The 18,415-nt window shown below is 35.3% G+C and overlaps 3 protein-coding genes across 4 annotated transcripts; all 3 read right to left on the bottom strand.

The window, feature by feature from the left end:
* Positions 1–466: 466 nt before the first annotated feature.
* Positions 467–3,052, bottom strand: LOC111796528 (transcription factor bHLH110). 2 transcript variants are annotated; one of them, XM_023679186.1, is made up of 6 exons: positions 2,548–3,052; positions 1,793–2,438; positions 1,383–1,580; positions 1,080–1,139; positions 930–989; positions 467–843 (listed from the first exon to the last, which is right to left on the bottom strand). In XM_023679186.1, the coding sequence occupies exons 1-6, from the start codon at positions 2,685–2,687 to the stop codon at positions 682–684; spliced, it is 1,266 nt and encodes a 421-aa protein (XP_023534954.1). In that variant the 5' UTR covers positions 2,688–3,052; the 3' UTR covers positions 467–681. The 2 variants fall into 2 exon arrangements, with proteins under 2 accessions (XP_023534954.1, XP_023534953.1); XM_023679185.1 differs by having other exon boundaries at positions 1,074–1,139; positions 2,548–3,050.
* Positions 3,053–7,321: 4,269 nt separating this feature from the next.
* LOC111797301 (fatty alcohol:caffeoyl-CoA acyltransferase-like) lies at positions 7,322–9,135 on the bottom strand. Its single transcript, XM_023680280.1, has 2 exons — positions 8,607–9,135; positions 7,322–8,490 (listed from the first exon to the last, which is right to left on the bottom strand). Exons 1-2 carry the CDS (start codon positions 9,054–9,056, stop codon positions 7,606–7,608), a joined length of 1,335 nt encoding a protein of 444 aa, XP_023536048.1. The 5' UTR covers positions 9,057–9,135; the 3' UTR covers positions 7,322–7,605.
* A 1,978-nt stretch (positions 9,136–11,113) lies between these two features.
* LOC111797552 (AP-4 complex subunit mu) lies at positions 11,114–16,175 on the bottom strand. Its single transcript, XM_023680595.1, has 13 exons — positions 15,990–16,175; positions 15,577–15,671; positions 14,723–14,926; positions 14,382–14,498; positions 14,166–14,294; positions 13,551–13,677; positions 12,755–12,858; positions 12,570–12,674; positions 12,401–12,495; positions 12,162–12,249; positions 11,784–11,844; positions 11,629–11,702; positions 11,114–11,547 (listed from the first exon to the last, which is right to left on the bottom strand). Exons 1-13 carry the CDS (start codon positions 16,045–16,047, stop codon positions 11,449–11,451), a joined length of 1,356 nt encoding a protein of 451 aa, XP_023536363.1. The 5' UTR covers positions 16,048–16,175; the 3' UTR covers positions 11,114–11,448.
* Between the last annotated feature and the right edge of the window lie 2,240 nt (positions 16,176–18,415).

Below are 18,415 nucleotides of genomic sequence, written 5' to 3'. Positions count from 1 at the left end.
ATTCAAGGTTCCCGTGGCACTACAATGGCATGACATTGAAAGAGTGACTAGAACCTGTTGTTGACTAGCTCGCGAATAGCATCCTAGGTCGGCATAGCGTAGCATCAAAAGCATGTATTTTTTTTATTCCTCTATTGACTTTTTCTAGGTCTCATTCCTGTCGAACTGGATGTCGATATCAATCGAATTTGTACTAACGGAAGAAGACAATATCTCTTTTTTCTCCAAGAAAAAAAAAAACCTGTATGTTGTCTTTCCTTCGAATCTAATTCCGACTCTAAGTGATTCCTTATTCAATTTGTCGATTTTCTTCTTCATTCAATATATGAAAGTTTATTCTCTCGGTTGAGTTAATATATATGAAAGTAATAATGTTTTCCCTCAATGTTTTAAAATACATCCTACTCGCGAATTTTTATTACTAATATATAAATCTAAGTAAAATAAAAGTAATGTGGCGCAAAACTAATTAAAGGGTAATAGGATAATTAAGAGATAGCAAAATAAGGATGTGTAGTTTGATCCAAGGGATCATTAACAATACATGAAATGATTAATATTAATGGATCAAACTTGGTCCATTTCTGTATCTCTCCATCGATTTAAACAGACTGACCAAATTTGCTCCATTAATTCACAGAGCCCTAGTCTTTCTTAAACTCATCCGAGAATAAATATATTTTAATTATATTTATCAAGAGTTCCTCCATTAAACCCCGTCGGCGGCCAAATTCCGCCGCCGTCGCCGGTCACGTAAGACAAGCACCCCAATGGAACCAAGCACAGCCCTCTACTTCTGAGATCTCGATTTGGCCGCTCCTCATTTCCGTCCTCCACCGTACTCTATAAATATAATAATACAAAAATTAAATCCAGAGAGAAGAAAACCAAAATTCTTTATTATTTTTATTATTATTAATTATTTTTACCCGATATGTCGGCTTTGTGATTTTGTTGGAGGAGGGCTTCATGTATGGAACGCTCAACGTCTGCAATTTTAAAGCGTTAGTTTGTATGAAACGACACCGGTTCAAACGGGAAGAGAAAGAGAATAAAGGGGAAAAAGGAAGTACCTCGACCTGATTTTGAAGGAATTTTATGTATCCAATGGCCTCCATTAACACAGATGCTGTGTCTGTCTGCAACACATCAGCAGCATTACACGTCATTCTAAAACCGACGTTTTTACAAGAACAACAAACAAACAAAACAGTGCCCAATCCTAGAAAGAGCTACCTAGAACTCTATGAAGTATCTAGGATTGTTCATTCAAAGATCCCAGTGGGTCAAATCATTCATCATTTATTACATCAATTAATTAACCATTGAAATTTATTTAAAATATTATTAAATAAACGTTATATTATGTGTTAAATAATTACCTTGCCAAAGGGTGCGACCAATTGTTGGAGGGCTGCAATTCTATCACCCAATTTTTCTTTTCTAACCTTAAATGGAGGGCAAGAAGCGCGTGAGTCCAATCGCGATTTCTTAAGAGGAGGAGATTGTTGATTCAGGCTGGGCTCCATGGAGTTACAAGGTCGTTTAGGTTCGGTTGCTTCAGTGCTGAAGGGTTTTCTCTTTAAGAATCCAAAAAGAAAAAGAAAAAAGTGGAGCGAAGACAAATCAGCGTTTAAGGGATGGAAAAGAAAAGAGAAGGAAAGTAAAAGTCGTTGATTCAGGCAGATGCATTTACAATTACAAATGTATAAAGCTGAAAATACCTTTCATACTGCATTCTCTAATGCAAAAGATCAAAGTTTTGAAAAAAATGGGTAAAAAAACAACTCACTTTATTTGGAATGCATGGGAGGCTCGCCGGCGGAGGATGCATCTGATCTTGAAAATCGGAAAGCGTTTGTTTAAAAGAACCAAAACTATCCGGCGAGTGGCTGAAATTGGCGGCGGAGAGCAACATATCGGCCGGGGTTTGTAAGTTCAAATCTAAGGAATTTGAGAACGCCGGCGCCGGAGATGAGAGGTTCCAATTAGAGACATTGATACTAGGGTATATTTGAGGGAAATGGGGTCTATTTGGTTTGGTAGGATCACCACCGTTGATTTGACAGCCGGATGAAATAAGGGTTTTGATCAAGAGCTTGTTGGTGAGGTCATTAAGATCCGAATCATTGTTGCTATTGTTCTTTACTTGATTTGTAGAAGGAAAATGATGGAAATCTTGATTTGTAGATGAAGGGTTGTTCAAGATTTGTGTGAATTTGGGGAAAGATGAGATTTCGTCTTTGATTTTTCCAGCTTGTGGGTCGTGTAGAGATTGAGTGAAAAAGGTCCCTGTATTCACGGCGCCACTCCACTGAAACCCCAAATCTTGAAGCATTGAAGAACTGTTTGTATTTTTCTGCCCACAATCTGATCTACTTGGAAACGAAGCGAATCCATTGAATATTCTTGGGTTGTAGTTGCAACTATTATTATTCCTGTCACAACACAACAGCAACAAACAAAAAACTTGGAAACCCTAATCAACCTCAAATATCTCAATTATTGCTGTTTTAAAAGCATATAATAAATCAAAAGTAAACTTACGGGGATACGTTTGGAGTCCACCCATGGCTGCTTCCAAGGCCTAAACACGATGAAACGACGGGCAAAGAGGAAGACGAGGAAGAAGAAGAAGGAACAAGAAGCTGTTCTTGAAGCTGATGGAGATTAGCCGCAGAATCCATATACACAACACAACCACTGAAGTTGATAGGTAATAAATATATAATATCTATCTATATATATATAAACAATTTAAAAAAAAAAAAAGAAAAAAAGAAAAAAGGGAGCTTGAAAATCCCAAGAAGAGAAGAAGATGATGAGCAATCAAGACTAAAAACGAGTAGCAGCTGAAGGAAGGGCGGCCCCCTAGTAGTATAGCTTTGTTCTAAGCGTTAAGAATCTGAAGGCATAGCCAAATTCCCAGGCAACACAAACCAACACATCATATTTTGCTTTTACCCAAACTTTTCCCCTTTTTTTATTATTAATATTTGGCTTACTAAAGTAGCCTTGAAAAGAAAGAAAGAAAGAAAGAGAGAGAGAGCGTGGGGTTGTTCATCCCCATACCCCTCTCAGTAACTTTAATTATTTTATTATATTTCTTTAAATTAGGGCTTTTTTTTTATTTTTTTTTTCCGAATTATCTGCAATTACAGGAACATGATTACTTCCTCTCCCATCTGATTAAGAAACCCAGCTGCCTTCCATCGCAAGGCTTGAGAAGGGATAATATATATAAATATATGTTTTTGTGTATTTAATGATATAATTGTGGAGCTTTGAAGTTGAAGATTGGGAATTATGGGGACATAATTTTATTATCCACAAAGGCCTCATGTTATGTTCTGTAAGAGTGTCCCATGGTCATCATTGTTAGTAGCATGCATTAAAAGTACTTCTCTCCCAGCAACCCTCATGCCACGTCAAAGTCTAGCCTTGAACGCCGAAATAAATATCAAATTTTGTCAGACTGCAATTTTATGATAAAAATTATTTAAAAAAAAAAAACATATTCTTTCCCTTTTAATTTAAGTAATTAAATTTTATCCTTCTAATTCTATTAATTTCAAAATTAGCTTTGGATTGATTTATATAATTCTTTTTTTTTTTCCTCTTTTTCCATTTTCTTCAAAAATTAAAATCAAAGAAAGAAGACGTGAGATCTCACATTTGCTCGAGGGTGGAACTATAGTGCGGAAATCTCTCCCTCACTTCAAGATATGCGTTTTAAAACCTTGAATGAAAGTTTGAAAGAGAAAGCTTAAAGATAACCATATATGTTAGAGGTCGACTTGAAATGTTACAAATGATATAGAGCTAAACATCAGCCAGTGTGCCAGGGAAGACGCAGGGGTAGATTGTGAGATACCACGTGGTTTTGAGAAGTCAAAAAAGGTAATGCCACTTTTATTATGAATGAATGGGTATATATATATATATATATATTTAGATAATAAGAAAATGAGAGAATTAATTTGATCTAAAATAAATTGTGTGGGTTGAATGACACAGCCACTTTTGAAGGCAATTTTGACTAACGCATTTATTAGAATTTTCTGATTTAAACTTATGAGCAAAAAGTGGAAGCTTTATAATGGTAACTTCCTGCTCCCCACCAACGTCTATCTTCACTTCTCTCGAGAAATAACCATATTCTATGAACAATCAACTCCAAACATTAATAAAGTTTAATTAATAAGCATACATTAATAAAGTTTATATAGAGCGACACCAAATTCATGCTGTTTTGGTCCGTGTGGAGGCATGAGGGGCCATGGAGCTAAAACCCTTTGGGTTCGAAACCTTGATGATGATGCCATAGAAAATATTGAATTTTGTCACACCCATATACCACCTAAATGGCAAGCACCATATTTATTACTGTCTAGCCTATTTATCGAAGAAAACAACCCACATATTGTCGATCTTTAAAAAAAAAAAAATCAAAATCGAAGTTGAAGAAATGGCCTTAGATTTTCATTTCACAAATTTAAATCGAGTCAATTATTTGAAATATAGACATAAAATAAATTCAACTTCATATATTTCAATTTACCGTATGACTCCCCAATTATAGATAAGATATTTTGAGAATATGTCGTATCTATTAGATATTTTAAGAAACATAGATATATTTATAAAATTTACTTTAATTTGATGTGATTTTAAATGTTAATTAGTAATAACCCTTTTTAAAAATTTGATTATTACCAATACACTTTTTGCAAAAATGAGAGATTATTGTACAAGTGGCTTTGGAAGTTTGAAGCGATTGATGGAAAATCTTCTAATAACATAATTGTAATTAGTAGAAGAACTTTTGGTTGCAATGAAATGTCAACAAATATGTTTATTTAAAGATTTACAATGTAAAATATAAATGAATTAAAAAAAAAACAATTTTTTATTTCTTAAAGTTTTGCGTGTTTCCTGTTCAGTTCAACTCCTCGAATCACTTTAGATGATAAAACCATTTTTTTTTTTAAATGAAATGGGAATTAATAATTAAAAGGCAATAAAATTAAGTTATATGATTCAGGTTAAAGAAAAAGAGGTATAATAATTCGATAAGGCCCACTAAGGATCACATCAGACTAAAATGTGAGATGAGAGTAAGCCCTAAATTCAATAAATAGTATTTTTTATATATTTGACTATTTATTTCTTTTTAATTTATTTTTAAACCTTTTCTTCTTTTTATATTGATCTTCTTACCTTTTTTGCCCCTTTACTTATCTTAGCAGCAACTTCTCATGTTATACTAAAAATTAATTAATTAATTAATTAAAAAAAAAAAAAACATTCATTCCCACTAAAGCTGCCTGTTTTTCGATATATATATATATATATATATATATGTATATATTCATGTATGTAAGTCGCATTAAAAACCTACCTATCCTTTAACCCCACTTTTCCGATCTGGTGTCCTGGAAAGATTCCTCTCCCTAAATTAATTATATTAATCTGTTTTCAACATTAAATAATTATTAATTATGTATTTAATTGGGGTTATGCTTATTGTGAAGGGTTTTCAAAGTGGTAACTTTTCTCTCTTTACTTATTCATCTTTTAGCTTCTTTGTATGAGAAATTACACCAACAGTAACCCTTAGTACCACCAAGCTTTTAGATGTCTCTTCTTTCTGGCAGGAAGATGCTTTTTATAAGTGTGTGAGCGTGCAGGACATAAAATGTCCTATTAGTTTTTAGTCCATTTAATAATGATTCGGTTCTTGAAAATTAAACTTGTTTTAGGTTACTACCAGAAATGAATTCTAGAAGGGTTTAGAAAGAATGTTTGAAATTTGGGTAAGAATTTAAAAGATACTTTTCCAAAGGTGAGATCTAAATAAGAAAGGAATTCGTGGTAAATAATGAGTTTAGTTTAAAATAATTGAAAAATAAATAATTGTTAACTCGTTGACAACGCTACCTAAATAATAATATTCCACTTTGAATATAATAAAAATTAAAGATNTTTTTTTTTTTTTTTTTTTTTTTTTTTTTTTTTTTTTTTTTTTTTTTTTTTTTTTAAGTCTTTTTGTGGCACAGCCCTTAAAAGAAGGGTTTAACTTTAAAGTAGGGAGATGTAAAGGTGGGTTTTTGAGAAGAAGACAAAACATTGGAACAGGAGAATATTTGCTTTCTAAAATTTAGGGCAAAAATCTTATAAATGCTCCGCGGCCATACTCTCCCCCCTCCCCCTTCTTTTTACTCTATTTTATACATTAAAAAAATGTTGGAAAACATACTCTTAAATAGTATAACATTGTTTAACGTCGGTTAGAGAGAAGTTTTTACATGCTTATAAAAAATGTTTCGTTCTACTCTCCAATCAATGAAAGATCTCATAATCCACCCCCAAGTGTCCTGATACTCATTCCATTCTCTAATCGATATGAGACCACCCAATCCATCTCTCTTTGGGGCCAACATCTTTACTGGCATACCATCTCATGTTCACCTCATTTTAGGGCTCAGACTCTTTACTAGTACATCGTCCGATATTTGACTTTGATATCATTCGTAACGACTCAATATAAGATATCTCACTCATATGTAGTTTTTATTTTATTTTATTTGTAGTTTTTATTTTATTTTATTTTTCATATAGTTTATCATCTTTTCTTAATTCATATATTTTGTAACAGATTATGATTCATATTAACGTATCGAAAACAATGCACGGATATTTTATTTTCAGAAAAAGAAAATAGGAAAATTGGTAATTTAATTTGTATTTATTGATAGTAATTATTCAAAGAAACATAGGGATGTTGGGAATGTTTCAGTGTCTTTTCTTAACCAAGTATGGTACAGACATTTTTTTTTTTTTTTTTTTCTTCCTATTTTCCAAGTTCTAAAAAAGAAAAGAAAAAAAGAAAAGCTTTACCGATCAATGGCAGAAGAGTTGAAAGAAAACGGTGGTTCCTTAAAAACAAATCTGGAATGGTGCGGTACACCACAGCAAACACAAGCAGAGAATAAAGGGGCATCTATGAACAGTAGTTTTGTCTTTTTTTCCATTCTCATTTATTTATAAACAAACATTACATTAAATTATAATGTTCCCCCCTTTTTCCATTTATATACTATACAAGTTGACCTTTGTAATTTTTTTGGTTTATTCATTTGTCTGTTTTTCCTAAATAGAAATTATTACCTTTAATTCTCTTCTCCATCTTATCTTTATGTGCTTATAAAATATAAGGTGGCTTAATTTTGCTAATTTTTGCTTTAAATATAAGATTGTTGTTTTTAAATAAAATAACTATTTTTTTTCTTTTCCGGAAAAAAATATCTCTCTCTCAAGATTCTCTCCCAAGTGGCTTATTTTTCATTTTGAGTTAAATATTTGTGTAGGTTAAGGACTCCATATGGGGAAAAAATTACAATGAGATTCGTACTTTCTTGAACAACTGATAATTGGACGTGGTAAAAAGAACAACTCAATAATTTTACCGCGGTAATTATTGCCGTACAAATTGTTAAGGTCACTCCTGAAAATGCGGCAAACATTTTGGGCCTATTGGGAAGGTCAGACCAGCACTGTAAGGCCCATTTGTATCATATTTGGGCCGAGGATGTGGGCCTGCTTTCAAACGTTCGTTTCTCCATCGGAAAAGTACTCTCCGGTCATGTAGTACTCAAACTTCTCAACCACATCCACCGGAACCGACACGAGCACTCTCACGGCCTTAATATCTCCGATCACCGGTAGAAACAAGCAGAAGACATCGCTGGACAAAGGGCTCATTACAAGAGGCTTCCCAAGCCCAAAATCCAAGTCCTGTAAACCCAATTTCGACCAGTCCGATATAACTAAACTGGCCGACAAGTCGGCTTGGAGGCTTTTGTCCTCCAGCTGAAAGATCGTCGACTTGATGTAATCGTCATCGATGATCGATTTCGCGTTCTGCACCAAGCGAACGACGCCGTTTAAGTCTTCTGCGACGGTCAATTCGTTAACAGAAGATTCAGCGCATCCAAGAACAAAGGCGTTTCCGTAATAGCCTTTAGGGATTTTGGGGACAAGTTTGTTACGGATATTTACAGGGAAAAGGAGCTTGACGTGGAGCGAAGGAGGGAGGTCGAGCGAACGAATCCAAGAGCGCCACGTGTGCGAAGCAAGTGTTTCGAATGTGGTGCAGTTGAACGACGGTTTGAGGCGGAGGATTTGAGAAGTGGTGAAGATCGAGGAAGAAGGGACCAACGGCTGAGATTGGAGGGACTTAGTGATGTCGACGTCCCAGTTGGCGCGTGGGGTTTTGGTATACTGAGGGTGAGCGCAGTGGATTCTGGTGGGGTCTCGGTGAGATAACACGTGGCGGCTGTGGAACGGTGGGGTTAGTGGAGGGGAGAGATTTGATTGGGAAGTTATGTGGGCCCAGGCATGCAGAAATTGAGACGTTCCGATGCCGTCACATAAACAGTGATGGATTGCCGTGCTTAGAATCATACCTCCACACCGGAGATATGTAACCTGAAAATTTTTAATTTTTAAATATTACGTTTTGTAATTTTTTTATCGAGCAAAATATTTCAATTTATTAGAACAATAACTGAAAATAATATAAAAAATTAAGAAAGAAAAATAACCTGAAGAAGGAGAGGAGGGAGTTGGGCGAAATTTAGGGCATCCACCTTAGGCTTATACAAAAGGGTTGACCAAGAGGCGTCTGGATTGGAAGTAAACGAGAGAAAATGGTGAGAGTGGACGTCCAAGAAGGCTTCAGCAAACAAAGCGCCCTCTCCATTGCAATCAACTTGAAGCTTGTGAAGGTGTTGGGGACAAGTCCTGAGCCGCCCAGCCAGAGGATAATAATCCACTAGAACTCTCGAAAGACCGCATTTCAACCATTCTGCTTCCATCGATCCTCTGAAGACCAAAACACACTTTATGGAAAATCTCAGGAATGCTTGATCGTCCACATCGGAAAGTGGAAGAATGTGCTTCGGAGTTTCGGTGATTGGTTTGATCAAAACGGGGTCGTTTCGATACTCGCACTTTGGGAGTTGCTCACGTTTTATTACGAGGCCCTCTGCCATTGAGATCCTGGTTTTGTTTTGGAAGACAAGAAATGGGGATGTCGAGGGCTTTTATGGTGTTGGGTGGCAAAAGTAGTAATGTTAATTCATATTTTTCACCTCTCTTATGGTTTCAACTTCCCTCAAATTTTAGGTTATTATTATTATTATTCTTTTGAAGAAAGATCGCATTTTTATGGTCACAATGTGTTGATTTGCTTCCTATGTTTGAATACTAAAATTTTAAACTATAAAAGTACATTTTCCGTGTACAAGGTTTTATTTTTGTTTTTCAAAAATTGATTCTTTTTTTTTTTTTTAATAAAGGTGATTTGGTATCTATTTCTTCATCCTTTAGATAAACTTTCAAATCCATTAACCAAATTATAAATAAATAAGATATATTTTTAAAAAAATTATATTATTATTAGCATCTCTTTTTAGTGTTTAGAATTTTTATTTTTTAAATTTAAATTCGTTTAAGAAGTAGATTATGAAACAAAACCAAAATATTGCTAAACAAACTTAGTATTTTATGAATAAAAATTAAAACTCAATAATTATCCATAATTTCATTAAAATTTAAAAAGCATCTCTATAGTAAATCATAAATCGTAATTAAGTATAAAAGTTGTGGCTATGAGTCAAAAGAAAGTAACTTTTTTTTTTTTGGAATTATATTTTTTCGTATCAATTTTAATTGACTCGCACTTTAACTTTTGTGTAGTGGTCCACACCAAGTGAAATCGTTCCTTAGTCGACTAAGGAATGAAAATAAAATCTTGTCATAAGGACTTGCATGATTAGATTAGATGCCTTGTCTAATTATTATAGCCAGGAACATTTGTTTTTGGCCACAAGTTATGACAAGCTTCTCTCAACCCGTAACTTGTTCATAAAATTAAATGGCACTAATAAACACAATAAAACAGATCAAGGAAATCCCCAATGATTTCCACAGTGCCCAAGTATGGTATTTTTTTTTATATATAGAAATGACTATAATTACAAGATAATGTTAATTTATATTTATTACTTCTTTATTGTACGTGCTAAATTTGTTATTTTTTTTCTTTTTCATTTCAATCAAATAGTTATTTTTTTTCCCTTCTTTTACCCGTGATTTAGAAAATAGTACAATTTTTTACACGAAGATCTACTACAACTCATCTATCCACGTGGAACAAGGTGAGAACCAATAAATTGGACCCCTACAATTCCCACATAAAATGGAACTTTATAGCCACGGTCTTGATACCCCTACAATAATCAAACCAAATTAGAGCCGTCGTCTTCGTCATTCAAAGTCCGTTGGTTACCATCAATGTCTAATTTTAGCAAGCTAAATTATTCGCCTTCTTTATCCAAAGCTACGAACCTACGAAGCCAAGGCCAGCTTGGCCAATGAAATGAAATCTTATACTCAGCCAACAACAAAATTTCTTGATTTGAAAGGTTTATTCACGGTCAGAAAACGCTCATCTTTCTATCGAAATGAACGAATTCATTGTATTTGACTTGAAATATACCACATATCATAGATTAACGCTGGACCTCTAATCGACTTTTTCAGGAACAATCAACTACTTTTTGGTGATTGAAATGATGAGACTCCCATTTTTGGCTATCCATACCAAACAATGCAAATATTTTATCGTGTCCGTAGGAAATGAATGTGAAAACCATATAAAAATTTAAGGCTATGAAAACAATTCTCCGCTATACCTTGCGATTTGCATATGCATCTTATCTCTAACCGACATTTATTTAGAGTGAATTGACCTGTACAAAGAAAGAAAAGAAGAGGGGCTCTATTCATCATTCAATACTCTTCTATGCATACGATTAACCACATGTTATGTTTATACGCTAACAGAAAGGTATTACTCATCAAGTCCCTTCCTGCTAATATATTTCATTCAACAATTGAATTTGTCCATTCTAAAAAAAACTCCACTTGCGGACCCAAATATTTGTATAAATCCTACAAATAGACTATGAATTGAAGAAAGAATCAGTATAAATGTTGAAACTCATTACTTTAGATTCTAATACTTAATCATCATTAAATTCAAAAGTTCAAACTAAGAACATCGAAGTAAATTTCAGAGCACTGACCTGTCCAACTACTAGAATCTGGGCCATCCGGCTGAACGTATAAATAGCCCATAAGCCGTAGTTTCCTAATTATTTTAGAATGCAGTTTGACAAATCGACGACTTTAAGCTTTCCACTATGGACATTGTCGACCACAATTATCCTGATAGATGCACTTGTAGGGTGGATACCCATACGCAATACTTCACAAAAGGATAGAAATAATTCCGCATATGCAAGTGTTTATTTTGATTACCGATGGTACAGCTCAAAATAATAAAAAAGAGAGTCAAGATGAGGTAGTTTACATTCACATTCACAACCGAGCGACATACGAATTTGCTTGCGTCACATATCTTACCCACCTATATGGATTATAGGTGTTAGACTTCTTTGCAATCTGCAAGTACTTAACCTGCGCGTAAAAAAAGGGAAGATGTAAGCACCAAAAGAGATGATCATATGGAGAAGACTTGATTCTGTTCAGATAACATGCCTGAAGCCTTGAAACATTGTACATGGGAATTGTGAACGTCATACTAACAGGTCCAGCTTCTTTCACGATGTTTCCTGCCATTAAAAATATATATTAAATGCATATATTTACTTCCCAAGAAAAATATCTGATTCGTTGATGTACAACATATTTACCATGTGATTCTTGTGAAAATGTGAGCCTTGCACGCAGAGTATGTTCAGATCCACCAACAATCTGCCATGTAACGCCTATTAGTAACAATAATTTTAATGCAGACATCTAATATGATAAGAGAACAAGGGACTGGCATCTTGTTATGCCCCAATAGTTAACGAGAAAAACGACAGGAGTGGCAAAAAGGGAAAAAGCAGGGAACTTACAAAGTATTAGTAGATCAATGTATAAATTGACAATTCATTTATTAAAAATGGAAGTAAAGAGACAAAAGAATATGCTCAGAATAACTTGCCACAGGCTCTCTAAAATTATTGCAATTTTTTTTTTTTTTTAAAACTCGTTTAAGAGAGAAAAAGTTAAGGGAAATTTCTTGCCTTCTTCAAACCCCATTCAAGTCTCTTGTTCGCTTCTTTAAAATCAGTTGTATTTCCAACTGCTCCGGGTTCCAACTCGAAGCTGACTCTGGAAAGGTCATAAATATAAGAGAAATTTAGAAGAATGATAAAAGTCGCAGAGATTAGTCAACTGAACTCCAAGAAATGAGTTCAAACCACAACAAAAAAATGATAGCCATTTACGAACGAACTTTTTATATGCTGCACACTACACATACCTTGTTGTGAAAGTTGGCAGTGGCATCTGAATATTTATTGTGTTTGCTGTGATGTTGGAGGCAAATTCAGCACGAACTTTAAGAATTACTTCAGCCTGAAAGAAATCAGTAATTTTCAATAACAAAAATCATGAAAAATGTTAAAACACAGGAGGGAAATCATTTCAACCTTAAGAGACCCTGCTTCTTCAATTAAGGCATTAATACGAAACGGAGGCTTGAATTCCTGAGTCATTCGGTAATTCATGACAGGAAATTCACCTTCTGGTGGTACCTTTAAAAATATAATCAAGAAAGAGTCTCAATTCACAAGTAAGCTAAAGCAAATAACTTGTGTATCTTTTTTTTACTAACCAAGACCAAAGTTCTGTCAATGTCAAAATTATCAAGATGCACAGATTCATGAAAATTACAATCATCAAGGATAACTGTTCCTCCACCAGATGAACTGCTATAATCTGTCACCATGGGTTGAAGCAGGATGAGTCCCAAAAAATGTTAGGTTGAGAAAAATAGTAANTAGGCCTTTTACTCGTGCTAACGGTTCCCGCATTGTACGAGAAGTATGAAGAGTATGTAGATAGGCATATCTTATTGATCTACAGAAAGTTGCATCAGTTTTATGTGAAATTGGATGAGATGCGAGTTCTCACATACCAACAATGGATTTTGGAGAAAGAAAAACTGAGCTCATATCACTGATCTCTCTTGTTCATTCGTGGCTTCTTCTTCTTGTTTCATTTTGGATGTTTTATGGTGTTTTTTCAACCCACTTCGGCATGCAGCTCATCAGTGACAAGCGTGGAGTTTGACAGAAGCGTGAGAGATGATTGTACTTTGTTCATAACAACTTTGTTTTCATTTTCTCTAATTCCTGCTAGAGAGATGTATTTAATGAATTTTGGATTTTGTTTGCTATTTGTTTGATGATTACAGGCAAGTTGATAATATATTTATGTAATTCTATCTATTAAACACTATTCCTTTTTAAAGTTCAATGACTAAATAGACACAAATTTAAAAGCCGATGAGCCTAGACACACACAAAGCAACGAATGAAGGTAACTCAAGACTCGAAGTTCGTACCCTCTTAAATCACTTCTCGAATATACATTATTAATCAATTCCCTAACAGAATACAGAACCTTACCATATATTGACTTTCCACCTCTTCCAATGCTCAAATCCTCATTAAGAGCAAGACGGATTTCTGGGTTACCCGTAAGATAGCTCTTCATTTGAATGGTACCATCAATCTCTGAAGTAAGTATATAACCCTGTAGTCAACAAATGATAATTCATTATGAAAATTCCGATGCAAAAAACATACAAATATTTAGCATGAACCATTACAACACATTGTTAGATAAGTTCACTTATTCTATTGAGGTGCACAGAAAAGCTTTTCAATCAGAGGCCACCAGGGACGAACACAGATAGAATTGTGCAGGGTGCATCTTTTATTCACCCAAAATTTTTGAGAAGGTAATGAACAGTTAAGAAAAAAAAAAGGGAGTGTCCATCCATTGTTCGTGAGTTGGAAAACGACATGAAAAATCTCCTTTCTTATTCCAATTGCAGCAGTCAAAACTAGGCAGGCAGCGAATGCTACTGTATAAAAAGTAAATTTAAAATAGACCAGTCAACAACTCTGCGTTATATGTATGTTAAAAACATCAATATGAATTTTCTGATAAGTTTAACTGAGTTGAAGATAACAAAGAAGAATATCGGAAGATGTAAAGAAATAACAAGAAATACTCACACTTGAGCTGAATGTGACACTGATCTTCTCGATTATGTCAACAAAAATTTCCTCTCTTTTTCTACCTCCAGGCTCATTTGCAACCACAGACTTGGTGACAGCTGTACCTGGCATCCGCTTGCTCCCTTGCTTCAAAGAGACAAGTAGAGAAAGTCCACTGAAGAAATATTTAAGGCATAAAACTTGAGAAAGATTGTCACATAGTATAGGAAATACCACAAAAATGGAAGCCGGACCAAGGGGAGGCAGGCATGCAGAATCAACCACAAGTGGCTCGTTAAATACATACGACTTCAGAACCTCAGTTGAAGTTGTTTGTACATAACCAAAATCCTAATACCAAATGAAAACCATATAACAAGATGCACATGTTTAAAATTTAGTATGTTAGTCTCAAATATCATATTTTCTAAACAGATACACTAGGGCCACGAGGCATTTAAAAGAAAAGCTTAACCACTAGCAAGCAAAAAATAAATGATTTGCAACACAGAAATGTAGAGCAAACAAGAAGTTAATTTGTTAAATCCTGCAACGGGATAGGGTAACAAACTTACAATAACTTCATCCAGCAACTCATACACCAGAACAAAGTTTTTCCGGAGAGAATCTTCATTGAGAACCCCAAGGTAATCTTTGATCACACGTGCAATTCTTTGAAGAAGTTCAAGAACAAGAGAAGGCGATGCATTAATCCTTGTTGTAGCAACAAATAACAGTCCTACAACCTTCACATGAAAGTAGTTTACACCATCCAAATTCTGCCGCCAAAAAGAAATGTAAATATTTAAAATATATGATAGAAATTGTATAATCAAAATATTTCATCAAGAAGAGAAGTCAATATCTACATCAAGAAGCATACAATCCAATATCTCTAATGCATAAAACTTCATGTTTATTTATAACGAATGTTTCAGTATACATTATACTCAATGTCCAATTACAAGACACAAAGTCCAAGCCCTGCACAAGCTGGTGAAATCCAGGTAATAGATGCAAAAAGATATTATTGATTCAATGGCTATAGACAGTAGGCAATGGTTATTAATTCACTGCAAATTAAGAAAATCACAAAACTTAATGGTTTGTAACAGCCATTTCCGCATACATTGCACTCAATGTCCAATCCGGAAGACACAGTAAATAGCCTACAACAAAGCAGGTGCAATGCAGGGAACAGATGCACGAATATATCATAGATATCATGATAGCTACGATGCAGAAGGCAGGGAACACTCCAGTCTATTAACGAAATCATAAACATAAGTCTAACAACTGTCTTTGATTTGAATCTGCATTTCCAAATTCTAACACTCCAGCGAGTATGCAGCAGACTAAATGCCAGNAACTATTTTTTCTAATTTCTTATTATTTAATATTTAAAAATTCATTAAAAAAAAATACCTACAAAGACAGGTGGCGCGTCTCCTTCTCCGTCTTCTTTCCAGAATTTCACTTTTCGAAAAAAGATCTCAGCACTTCCTTTCGGTACTTCGCCACGATCTACATGCATTTAACAATAACCACGGCAAATTTACGAAATCTTATTCATTCACAGTATTAAATAGTAGACGCATATTATACTGATAAGCTGACATAGCACTAATTTCTGATTAGTACGCCAGTTCAAACAACACAAATAGATTACAAGGCTTTAGTCTTTCATGGAACATAACACCGTTTTGATTCAGAATAGAAACGCGAAAGAAAACAGTAAGAAAATCGAAACGAAAACCGATGATATTCAATGAACGGTAGGAGAAAACTTCAAAACTTTAAAACACAACAGATCTGGAAAAAAAAAAAAGAAAAAAAACTTACAATCTCGGAATACAATATTGTCGCCTCTCTGCGAGAGCACGAAGAACTGCGAAATCATGGCCAATTACTCAGCAACCGTGTCGAGGATGTAAAAAATCAGTATCGTCCCCGATTCGCAGAGACAACGGGCGCGAAGAAACTCAAACCGAATGAGAGACTCCTTGATCACTCCCGCGGTAAGAAAGCAGCCACGAACCTACTTGCTGTTTGCCACGTCAGCAGATGTCAGAATAAAATCACGTGACCAACCAAACAAAATTGGGCCGACAATTCAAAACCTTTCCCAGCCCATTATACCATAGTGAGCCCGTGAACTGAAGCACTTGAGACAACTACAAGCCCACAAACTAAACCATTGGAGAATTTTGCAGATTGGTCCTTTTAAATAGGGTGAATTGGAAAACGGCAAGAACTTGGTTGAACATCTTGGTGCTGCTTTCTTCAATTATATGTTTCCCGTTTGTTGCTTTATAAGAATGGCTATAAGAGTTCTTTTTAAACCGAATTCCATCATAAAATTAAAAATATATTTCTTTCGGAGATATATATGATTTAAAATTGGTTGTTGGAAGTACGAATGTCAACAGCTTTTAGACCAAAAACCAAACCGAAACGGAATAAACGGTTGCCAAAAATAAAATTAAGGAATGTGATTCTGAGGCCTACTTGCAAAGCAAATTTAGGATTCCCTGCAACATATCTTGTAAGCATATAATTTAAGAAAAGAAAAAGAAGAGAGAAAAAAGTTGTCGATATCTCTCTAATGCTACAAACAAAAATCTGGGAAAAGAAAAATATAGTGAAATGGACGACAGTCAAACACCGGCTTTTGCAAAAGCACGACCTGAGAGCACATTCCTGAAAACACCTTGGTGGATTATTTTGCCTCCTTGAGAAGAGGACGAAACATTTTTTATAAGGTATGAGAAACTCTCTCTAGCAGACGCTTTATAAAACTATGAAGCTAATGGCGAGACATAACAAGCCAAAATGGATAATATTTGCTAGCAATGAGCATTAGTTGTTACAAGTGATATTGGAACCAGTCACTCGATAATACGAGGCATTGGTCGGAATAGAGCCAGAACCACTTTATAGCAGACGTGTTTTAAAACTTTGAAGGGAAACCCTTTTAGCGGATGATATCTATTAGCAATGGGGTTAGGCTGTTACAACTGGTACCAAAGCCAGACACTCTATGTGGTGAGGACGCTGGATCCCAAAAAGTGGACGGTGAACGGGCATAGTCCATCTCACATTTGAAAAGGCATAGTTTTTTCTGAACTTGGAGTGGTGGTAATAATAAGAAGTGTCTGTGTCGCTCTCAATCCCTTTCATGGTGGCCCTGAAATTCCACCGCAGAACAAAACCCTTGCGACGATCACAAACCAAACATTTTGATTGGTTGTTCCAAAACCATCCTTCCAGAAGAGAAGGAATCTGTTTTGAGAATCCCACTTCACTAACTTTCCTCTTAAACCAAATCAAAGGCCTCGATTTCCTGAATTCAAATTCTCATAAAGCTGGGAGAAATAAACTTTTATAAAGAGGAAGGGGGTGGCCTATGCATGCAGATTTGTCCACTTCTTTAGGGCACTGGAGACTCATTAAGGTTGCCTCCTCTGCGCCTTTGCCTTGTCCTCTTGCACTATCTTTTTAGCTTTTTGTATACAGCAACGGCACATTTCTTACCCACAGCATGCTGACTACACATAGTGGGGAATACTAACACTTTTGAGACGACAGCCTTTTGCACTGTTTCAAAATCAAACCTTGCAACCACCGCCTAAACTTTCAGCATCCCAGTGCAATAATTGAGCAAGAGTTGGTGTTTTTTGGAAAGCTATATTGAATGTCTTCAAAACCCTTTATTTGTTTATTTCGTTCCACTTGAGAATTGTGCCTAAATCAAGAAAGTCCAAAGGGAATTGGAGGGTTGTGAATAATCCATCTGAACCGCACACGCCCAATCACCGTCCTCCCCCTCTCCCTCCCCCATCTTCACTTGATTCCCATTCCGATGCCCCTCTTACACTTTCCCCTTTTCTTTTCCACCCTTCATTTTTCATTTTTCCTTCTCTTTCTACCCCTCATTTTTCTATATATTGCCTCCTCGCAACTTTCGAATTCCCTTCCCTCCGACCTCTCTCCCTCTCCTCCGGCGGATTCTTCTTTCCTTTCTCTTCCCTCACATCCAATTTGTTTCCTTCATATAGATGCTGGAAATCTTATCGTTAACGCTTCAGATTGATGTCTCCAGTTCTCAGTGAAATCCTCCGCTCCGGTTTCATCATAACCTCTTCTCTCCGCCGCCGTACCCATTTAGTTCAGTCTTTCTCCGTCGTATTCCTCCACTGGTTCTACGTCTTCTCATGAACCATTTCCCCTCGCTCCCATTCTAGTGTATTTTTAGTTTGATCTCTTCT

This window comes from Cucurbita pepo, chromosome LG06 (assembly GCF_002806865.2).
Source record: "Cucurbita pepo subsp. pepo cultivar mu-cu-16 chromosome LG06, ASM280686v2, whole genome shotgun sequence".
Lineage (NCBI taxonomy): Eukaryota > Viridiplantae > Streptophyta > Magnoliopsida > Cucurbitales > Cucurbitaceae > Cucurbita > Cucurbita pepo.
Note: the sequence above shows the minus strand (reverse complement) of the source record. Positions and strands in the feature narration are given on the sequence as shown.